General features: G+C 44.6%; 1 protein-coding gene across 1 annotated transcript in view; it reads left to right on the top strand.

Moving 5' to 3' along the window:
- Positions 1 to 894: 894 nt before the first annotated feature.
- DNAJB11 (DnaJ heat shock protein family (Hsp40) member B11) overlaps positions 895 to 10,473 on the top strand; it is a 30,373-nt gene continuing 20,794 nt past the window's right edge. The window contains exons 1-2 of the mRNA XM_004713417.3: positions 895 to 1,105; positions 3,910 to 4,066. Of these exons, the coding sequence (XP_004713474.1) occupies positions 1,038 to 1,105; positions 3,910 to 4,066 (225 nt within the window). The 5' untranslated portion in view covers positions 895 to 1,037. The remainder of the gene's footprint in view (positions 1,106 to 3,909; positions 4,067 to 10,473) is intronic.

The following is a 10,473-nucleotide window of genomic DNA, read 5'->3' as shown; positions in this document are numbered from 1 at the left end:
AACACTGAAAGTGCTTAAGGATCCCTGGTGACGTAATGGTTTACGCACTGGGCTGCGATCTGCAAGGTCCGCAGTTCAAAACCACCAGCTTTCTACTCTGTCAACAGCTGCAGTATCACAGTAGCAGTTTGTTCTACCCTGTCCTATCGGGTCGCTATGAATCGGCCTAAACTTGATGGCAGTGCTTTTGGGGTTTTTTCGGCAAGGGCTTTGCCCCAAGTTTGTTAATAGAGCAGCTCAGACCTGCTTAGGTGTAGTGAAAGCCGCAGTCTTCATCTAACAAAGATGCTCCCCTTAGGTACCACGACTTCTTTGTGAAATGCGGACAATTCCTAAATGCTGTTGTTGGGAGAATCTTAAATAAGATCTAAGCTTTTCGTCCGTTGAACCGTTGCCGTAGGGGTGGGGGGTCATCATCTCCACCCATTTCGCTTAAATTTCCCCGCAGCAACCCTTGGGGCCCAACATACAACAAGCAGCTCAAAAATGAATGAATTTCCAAGACAGTTAAACAACATAAAGCTTCCTTCCAGCAACTGGATGGCGCAGGAGGCAGCGCCTCCCGATTGGTGAAGAGTCGGAGGAGGTGGGCGAGGAGCAGCCCCGTACGCAGGGTGCTTACCGTGAGCCCCACCACCGCCTGACGTAATTCTCCACGGCTAGCGGGAATTGGCCCAGCGGGTCCCTGCGGCGGCGCTCCCTCTGACGACTCCGCTTCTGATTGGCCGCGAGCTGCGGCTTCCGTTCTGAGACCTGATTGGCCGCCCGCGCCGCCTCGGAGGTGAAGTGTACCACGCTGATTGGCTGCCGGCCGCCGGCCGCGTGTGACGTCTGGGGCAGCCATTGGTCTTCGCCGGCTGGAGGCTCCTCTCACCGGGACGAGACTCCCGGGAAGTGGACTGGCTGAGGAAGGGGCTAGTGGCTGTCGCTGCGGACCGAGCGCGTAGCGGCTTCACGGGGTCGCGTGTGCCGGCCAGCCAGCGCGGCGGCGGAGGCGACTGTGAGCAGTGTTTGGCATAGCGTCCGGGACAGTCACCATGGCCCCGCAGAACCTGGGCACCTTCTGCCTGTTGCTGCTGTACCTCATCGGGGCCGTGATCGCCGGGTGAGGGACGGGCACCCACGGGGGGCGCGGGACCCGAGTCCGCCTTTGCTGGGGAGGAGGCGGGTGGGGGTGTAGCGGTGCGAGGCGGAAGGAGTGGAGGGGCAGAGCCGCGGTGGGGCTCCGGCATAAGGACCGGAGAGTGCAGGCCAGGCTAGGAGGGTGGAAAGGAGAGCTGCGGGTGACACGAGTCGGAGGGGCTTACATCCGGAGCCCCTAAGGACCTAAAATTGTCCGGCAGAGTGGGAGTTGGATGCCGCGCCAAACCCCATTGGTGCGGAGAGGAAGGACGCATTTGAGGGGTAGACGGCGGTGATTGTGAGCCCCGAGTTGGGAGCGAGAAGGGGCGCCTGACTGTAAGGCGGGAGTGACAGTGCCCCGAGGGGAGAGGATGGCAGGTCTTTGGTCAGAGAGGTGGGCTTGTTGTGTCCTGCTGGGTTGGAGAAGAGGACCAGTCGGTGCTGAGCCTGCGAAGAGCCGGTGGAGCGCGGGTATCCAAATGTGCGGCTTATGCCAGGCCAAGTGAAGCAATGAGCGGAGCAGCTAGCGAGGGCACGCGTGGGGCCGAGGAAAACGAATTGACAAGCGAGGCAGACCCTTTGGCACGCCTCTGTTTTTCCCACCTTCGTGCAGTGTGGAGCCTCCGCTGTCATTGAGTGTCCCTGACTCTATCAGTGGCACCTGCTTGAGAAGTTGAATGACGTTTGAGCACCACTAAGTAACTAGCTGCCTGGGACTGTAGCCTACACCCCTCTTGAGCTATGTAGCCTTGAAGGAACCGTATACATTCTCATTAGTTAAGTGAGGATGAAGGGGCTGTGTGAATGGGATAGGACTAGAGGAACTCTTGAGGCTCCATCCTGCCTTTAAGTCCCAAGAGTTTCTGTAAGCCTGGTGACCGCAGGATAAGATATGGCAGGCTCATGTTGTAGACTGTGGGGAAAAGTAGGGTCTTGACTTCTGATAATTCATACATTGTTTTAAGTAGGGGCCGTGCTATTATTAGGGCTTTAAAATGTATGTTCTTGTTCATTTTAGAGAGATTTTTAACGTGCATTATTCCTAAATTTTTTGTTATCATTTTTCCCAAGGGGGAACTGTATAACATACTTTTCCTAGGTAATATTTTATTACCTCTTCTCAGGATGCTTTTGGCATTTATTTTTACACTTAAAGTGACAAGTATTGTAAGGTTTTTGAAATAAAATGTTAATATAAATATTAATGTGGTAACTGTAAACTTCAATTGTTTATAAAATAAGATCTTGGGAACAGTAATGTTAATGCTGAGCTATACAAGCTGTTTCTCTTAATTTTTCTGCGCTGTTGCTTAAGAACTTTAGTGTTGTTTATACCGAGCCAACCTCATGTGGTTTGCCCTTTTGTTGTTAGTTATAGAAATTCTTTTATTTAGTTCTTATCACAAGAGATGCCAAGGTTTTACACATTTGGGGGAAACACCTGAATAATCCTCATGGCACTCTTTGTGGATGGTAATGAAAACAAAACATTATTTCAAGTAGAGACCATAGTATTTAGCCGGGTTTTAAAATATGTCTGTATATTGACATAGTGGCAGCAACATTGGGCTCAAACATAACAACTGCGAGAAGGGCACAAGGACTGGGCAGTGTTTCATTCGGTTGTATGCACTGGAACCAACATGAGGGCACCCAACAGCAACATATAGAATGCCCTATATGACCTGGATCTTGGTACCCCAATGTACAGTGTCACTATTGCAAACAACTCTCCTACCCCTGTTGTTGAGAGAAAGCATGTTCAGAATAATTTATGGTGCCAAAAAGAATAGGTTTTTGGATGAACATTCTTATTTGTTCAGTTCTTCATACCATCCCTTCCCTGAAAGTTTTGTGGTCTATTCCACTATCCCAGTGGGCTATGCTGTTAGATGAACTTGGATCCAGAATAATCCCTGCCAAGGAAGTCAGTGAATTTCTAGCTCAGTTCTAGTTTCTGCCATGTGCATATCCATGTCTGCTGAAACATACATGCTCTTGCATATGAACTTCAATACATAGAATTAAGGCATGACCTATACCAACTAGTATGGTACTAAAGATAGCTAGAAAGTTGATATACAGATTTTCAGCAAACACACCACAACTTAATCCTCCAAATGGATGTTATTTTCCCTCCAGAGTTGTGATTTGGGCTTCGGTTTACTCTTTGTATTAACCTCTGTAGTTATCTTTGGTCACTTCATTCTTAATTAACCTGCCAACAGTTCTGTGGTTCAGGACATCAATATAAGAAAAAAGCATCCTTTAAGGTTATTGTACGATTTGGGGAGCAGTCAAAGGTTATTTGGAAAAGATAAAAGGAAAAAAGTTATTTGGACTCTGTACAAGGAAATAGGGGAGTTTATTTGATTTGTTGACTAAAAAGAATTTGTGACCCTATAATAAGGGAGATTTTTGGGGGGCCAAAAATAGTTCCAAAAGGAAAGTGCCACTGATATTTTGAAAAAGTCTAGGCTTGCTCAACAAGCAGGGAATATGATATATTCATAAGAGGGGACTTCAAAAAGCCTGTGGAAAAATTTCATTTCTTTCAATTCAGTTTTTCCACAAAACTTTTTGAAGCCCCTTCATACATACAGGACAGGTGTGTTCTCTTTCTAGACATGCTTATATATATATTTTTTCTTTTAGCATCACACATATACCTATTCACCCTTTGCTGAAACACAGATCTAAATGTAAAGAGGAAAAAATATAACTCACTTTTATAAAGTGTAATAATGTACAGCTCTTTAATAACTTATTCTCCCTTGGCCCCACCAGGCGAGATTTCTATAAGATCTTGGGGGTGCCTCGAAGTGCCTCTATAAAGGATATTAAGAAAGCCTATAGGAAACTAGCCCTGCAGCTTCATCCGGATCGGAACCCTGATGATCCACGAGCTCAGGAGAAATTCCAGGACCTGGGTGCTGCTTATGAGGTAAGTTGGGGAACAGGCTAAAGTATGACTAAGGTCAACAGGTACAGAACAGAGAAAATAGCCTAGAGAAATGCTACCTTTTTCCAGGTTACTTATATTTAAAAATAGATAATAGATAAAAGTCAAAGAAAGGCAGTCTGCTACCCTCACATTTACAACCGTGGGAACCCTATTAGGGATGTTCTTCTTTGTCCTACAGGGTCACTGGAGTCAGAGTCAACTCAGTGCAATATATTTTATGGCTTGGTTGTGGTACTTGAGACTATATTCCACAAGATTGCACATTCATGATAATAGGTGACATTTCCAGAACTAGGAGGCTAAGGGCATTTATAGAGGTCTAAATACAGGCATGTACATATGTAAATATATTTATATATGATAATGGGGATATAGATCTACCTGCATATATTTATAGTATATTAAGTAGCAGATGGACATTGGGCCTCCACTCAAGTACTCTCTTAATGTAAGAACACTTTGTTCTGTTAAATTGGCATTCCATAATGCTCACCTTCCCCACACGATTGCTGAAGACAAAGATGTACATAAGCAAATGTGGTGAAGAAAGCTGATGGTGTCCGGCTATCAAAAGATATAGCATCTGGGGTCTTAAAGGCTTGAAGGTAAACAAGCGGCCATCTAGCTCAGAAGCAACAAAACCCACATGAAAGAAGCACACCAGCCTGTGTGATCACGAGGTGTCGAAGGAATCAGGTATCAGGCATCAAAGAATAAAAAAAATCATACCGTTGTGAAGGAGCGGGAGTGCAGATTGGGGACCCCAAGCACATCTGTAGGCAATTGGACATCCCCTTACAGAAGAGTCGTGGGGAAGAGATGAGCCGTTGTCGGTGCAATGTAGCAATAATGAAACATACAACTTTCCTCTAGTTCCTAAATGCTTCCTTCCCCCTACACCCTGCCCCCCCCCATCATAATCCCAATTCTACCTTACAAAGCCAGCTAGACCAGAGGATGTACACTGATACAGATAGGGACCGGAAACACAGGGAATCTAGGACAGATAATCCCTTCAGGACCAGTGGTGAAAGTGGTGATACCGGGAGGGTGGAGCAAAGGTAGGGTAGAAAGGAGAAGTCAATTATAAGGATCTACACATAACCCCCTTCCTGGGGGGACGGACAACAGAAAAGTGGGTGAAGGGACATGTCAAGACAGGGCAAGTTATGACAAAATAATAATTTATAAATTATCAAGGGTACATGAGGGAGAGGGGAGGAGGGAGGAAGGGGAAAAAATGAGGCACTGATACCAAGGGCTCAAGTAGAGAGCAAATGTTTTGAGAGTGATGAGGGCAACAAATGTACAAATGTGCTTGACATACAATGGATGTATGTATGGATTGTGATAAGAGTTATATGAGTACCCAATAAAATGATTATATAAAAAATAGGTGACATTTCCTCCCGTTTTCATATTAGTATGTTATTACGGAGAGTACAGACAGTCCTGAGTTACAAACTCATTCCCTTCCCAAGGGCTTGTAAGAATTTATAGTGGGTGTGGGGAGGAGATGAGCCAATCAGGGAGCAGGGTAGCAACGATGAAACATATAACTTTCCTTTAGTTCTTTAATGCTTCCTCCTCCCCACTATCATGATCCCAATTCTACCTTACAAATCTGGCTGGACCGGAGGATGTACATTGGTACAGATAGCAACTGGAAACTCAGGGAATCCAGTATAGATGGCTCCTTCAGGACCAGTGGTGAGAGAGGCGATGCCTAGAGGGTGAAGGGAATGTGGGGTAGAAAGGGGGAACCAATGACAAGAATCTAAGTATTGCCTCCTCCCTGGGGGATGGACAGCAGAGAAGAGGGCAGAGGGAAACATCGGACAGGGTAACTTATGACAAAACTATAATAATTTATAATCTATGAAGGGTTCATGAGGGAGTGGGGAGGGAGGGGGGAAAATGAGCAACTGATATTAGGGGCTAGAGTGGGAGGCAAATGTTTTGAGAATGATGAGGGCAGCGAATGTACATATGTGCTTGACACAATGGATTTATGTATGGATTGTGATAAGAATTGTTCGAGCCCCCAATAAAAATTTTTAAAAAAAGAAGAATTCATAGTGGGTTGAACAGGTGTGTACAGTGTTCCCCAAAGTGGGTGATACTGCTTCTGGTGGGGCACTGGAAAGATCCTGGGGGTGGATGCAAAAGCAAATAGCTACACTTCATCCTGGGCTATGGAGCTGAAGTACAAAAGGTTTTCATTGTCAGAGGGGTGCTGAATAATAAATACATGTGTGTGTGTACTTTTTTTTCCTTTCTGCAAAGGGGACAGTAAACCAGATACATTTGAGAAGCAGTGCTGTAGTGCCAGAAGCCTTTTCAGTCAAAAAAACCCCTACAAGTGCAGCGAGTGAAAGTGATTGTAATTAAGAATTTATTTATGGATTAGTGGGCTAGACACTGAGCTGATAACTGACTCAAGGAGGGATTGAGCAGAGTCACCATTTTAAAGTGAGGAGACGTTTCCATAACACTAAAGGCCCAGGACCCCTTGTGGTGTAGTTGATTACACATTGGGCTGCTAACCACAAGGTCAGCAGTTTGGATCCTGGAATCCCCCAGCAGCTCCAAGGAAAAAGATGTGGCTTTCTACTTCTGTAAACAGAATCTCAGAAACCCACGGGGGCGATTCTACCCTGCCCTATAGGGTTGCTGTGAATTGGAATCAACTCGATGGCAGTGAGTTTGTTTTTCAAGTCCCTGTTCAGGGATCAGGTGAAAAGGAATGAGTGAAAGAAAGTATTAGATTCAGGAGTAGATTGTAGAACTATAACTGAGACTTGCAAACCCACATGGCCACAGTGACCAGAACAAGTAGGGCAGGTTTATGAGCAAGTATGGCAATGGCTTTCTGCCTCCATCGTGGGGAGCAGCACAGAATGATGGGGACCATCACAAAATAAAGCCTCGCCCCGTTTAGCCAGAAACAAATACCTAGTCACTCGATGCCATATGGAAATACCATCACAGTTTTGCCAGGCCATCTTTTTTATCTTTTTTATTATATCATTTTATTGGGGGGCTCTTGTAACTTTTTTTTAAATCATTTTATTAGGGGCTCATACAACTCTTATCACAATCCATACACACATCAATTGTGTAAAGCGCATTTGCACATTCATTGCCCTCATCATTCTCAAAACATTTCCCTTCCACTTAAAACCCTGGCATTAGGTCCTCATTTTTCCCCTCCCTCCCCGTTCCCTCCTCCCTCATGAGCCCTTGATAATTTATGACTTGTTATTTTGTCATATCTTGCCCTGTCCAACGTCTCCCTTCACCCACTTTTCTGTTGTCCGTCCCCCAGGGAGGAGGTCACATATAGTTCCTTGTAATTGGTTCCTTTTTTCCTACCCACTCTCCCTCTACCCTCCCTGTTTCACCACTCACATCTTGTAACTTATAACATTCCATACATCAATTTTATCAAGCATATTTGTACATATGTGGCCATCATCATTTCCAAAACATTTTCTACTTGAGCCCTTGGTATAAGCTCCTCTTTTTCCCCCTCTCCCCACCCACTCTCCCACCCTTAGGAATCCTTGATCATTGTTATTATTATTTACACTGTCCATTGTCTCCCTCTACACATTTTTCTGTTATTCATCCCCTTTGGTGGGGACCTCTATATACAACCTTTTGGTGGGTTTCCCCCTTTCTCGCCCTTCCAGACCACCCCTCTACCCTCATCATATCACTACTCCCACCACTATTCCTGAGGGATTTATCTGTCCTGAATTCCATGTGTCCAGAGCTCTTACCTGTCCCAATGTGTGTTCTCCGGTCTAGCTGGATTGGGTCATGGTAGTGGGGAGAGAAAGCATTCAGGTACTAGAGGGATGATGTGTGATTTGTGGGTGCTATGCTACACCATGGTTGAACCCTTCTGTGGGGGGATATCCAGTTGTCTACAGATGGACTTGGGCTCTACACTAACCTCCCTCGTTCACATTGATAGACTTTTTGGATCTTTAGATACCTGATCCCATCAGCACCTCATGATCACACAGGCTGGGGTGCTTTTTCCATGTGGGCTCATTTACTTCCCTGCCAGATGGCTGCTTACTTAACTTTAAAACTTTAAGACCCCAGACATTATATCTTTTGATAGATGGCACCATCTGCTCTCTTCACCACATTTGCTTATGTGCCATTTTGTCTTCAGCGATCGTGTCAGGAAGGTGAGCATCAAAGAGTGCCAGGTTATCAGAACAAACTGTTCTTGTATTAAGGGAAGCCTTGAGTAGAAGCCTGCCTGCTAACAAAGAGAAAACAACCCCCAAGATAGCATTGGCTTAAGGGTGGAAAGAAGTCAAGAATGAACCATACACACACACACATGTACAACACACTGATGAGTGGAAGGTAGGAAAACACCCAACACAAAAGGTATAAGATGACAGATGGAGTCCACAGATGGAGATAATAACCCTGAATATCAGTGGACTGAACTCAGGCATTGAAAGACTGAAGCTAGCAGACTGGCTTAGAAAATACAACCCATCAATCTGCTTCCTACGGGAGACACATCTCAAAGCTACAAACAAAAATAGGCTGAGAATCAAAGGCTGGAGAAAGGCATACCAAGCAAACAGCAATTCAAAAACAGCAGGGGTTGCAATCCTAATCTTGGATAAAAGTGACCTCAGAGTGCAACCCAAAAGAAGAGATAAGGAGGGATACTATATAATGCTCAAGGGAACAGTAGACAAATAACCACTAAGCATTTTAAACATATTCCTTGAATGAGAGACCCTCTGAATATGTCAACCAAACACTCCAAAAGATGGGGGGGGAAAGTCTGCCTGCTATCTTAATACTTACCATATAAATATATGTACATTGGCCTCTATCCCTTTCATTATAATTTAATATATTTACATATATACATGCCTATAGCTATACCTCTATAAATAGCTTTTGTCTCCTATTTCTTTCACCTTCCTCCTATCCCACTATCATGCTCACCCTCCATTTGGCTCTCAGTACAGTATTTCCTCTCGGATACATTGCTCTTGATCGAACCCCATCTGGCATTATACGCCTTCCTCACCATCAATTTTAGATCTCTTGTTCCCTTATCTCTGACTTTACTGGCTCCCCACTTCCCCTCTCTGCCCCCTTCTTTCCCATCTTATTTTTCTTGAGAAAGGCTAGAATCCCAGGTTTTTATGTAAATTCTCCAGATTGGAAAAAATTGGTAATTAATTCAGTTAAGGAGTCCCAGTGGCCCTGAGGGTAGCACTGTGACTGCTATCCAAATGGTTGATGGTTCAAAACCACTAACCACTCCTTGAACAAAAGATGAGGCTATCAGTCCCCATTAAAACATACCATTTCCCAAACCCTAAGTAGCAGTTCTACTCAGTCCTATAGAGTCGCTGTAAGTAGGAATCGATTTGATGGCAGTGATTTTGGTTTAGTTAATACCATTTAAAAAATAATACAAGTTGAATTTGTTAACTTGTAATCCAGAAGCCCAAGCACTTTTGTGTGCACGGTCTCATTGGCTCTGAGGGCACTGTGGGTTGTTGTGAGAGTGGTGGTTCCAACCCATCAGCTCCTCTGCAGAGGAAGATGAGACTGCCTGCTCTTGTGAAAGTGTTAGTCTCGGCAGCCTTCGACAGATAGGTTCGCTGTGAGTCAGAATCGACCCCATGGCATAGGTTTGGTTTAGAACACTGAAATATGTTAGAGCTAGACATATTTTTATTCCCATTTTACAAAGGGCACAGAAAAAGGAAATTTTAACTTCAAAAATATAGAGATATAATGCTTGAATTCAAAGTGGGTATCTGGATAATAAGGAGACTGGGAATAAATAAGAAGAAGAAAAAAGAAGAAAACTTGAAAAAAGAACCTAAAAGGGAGGGAACTCAAGGTGCCCCATATTAAAGAAGTGCCGAGACTCAAACGGTGACTAATACATATGTGAACCTCAGGCCCTGCGGCTCTCTCTCCTTCACACTTTCAGGGAGCCTTTCGGACAGCCATGAACTTGAGGGGTTTGGTGGGCCCTCTAAAATTATGGATAACATTTTATTTCTTGGTGATAATATGCCAGACTTCATGCTTTGCATGTTTTTCCCATAAGTGGTCCCACTTGCTAGGAACCCAGTAGTATCTGCTCTGGGCAGGGGATACAAGTACATAGATTATCCTTGAGACTGAAGTTGTGGAACTGAAAAACTCTCTAGTCACAAATTCAAGTTATCTTCCCTCGTATCATTCAAGCTGTATTGTCTTTGGCCCTTAGATAAAGTAGTGCTCACAAATCAGACTCCCAGTATGAAGAGTTCTTTTTTATGAATACAATTTGCCTTCTCTGCTGACCTGAGGTAACTGCTGGCATTTTCTCAAAT

Source organism: Echinops telfairi, unplaced genomic scaffold (assembly GCF_000313985.2).
Source record: "Echinops telfairi isolate 266 unplaced genomic scaffold, ASM31398v2 ScPeMD7_7407;HRSCAF=8445, whole genome shotgun sequence".
Taxonomy (NCBI): Eukaryota; Metazoa; Chordata; class Mammalia; order Afrosoricida; family Tenrecidae; genus Echinops; species Echinops telfairi.
Note: the sequence above shows the minus strand (reverse complement) of the source record. Positions and strands in the feature narration are given on the sequence as shown.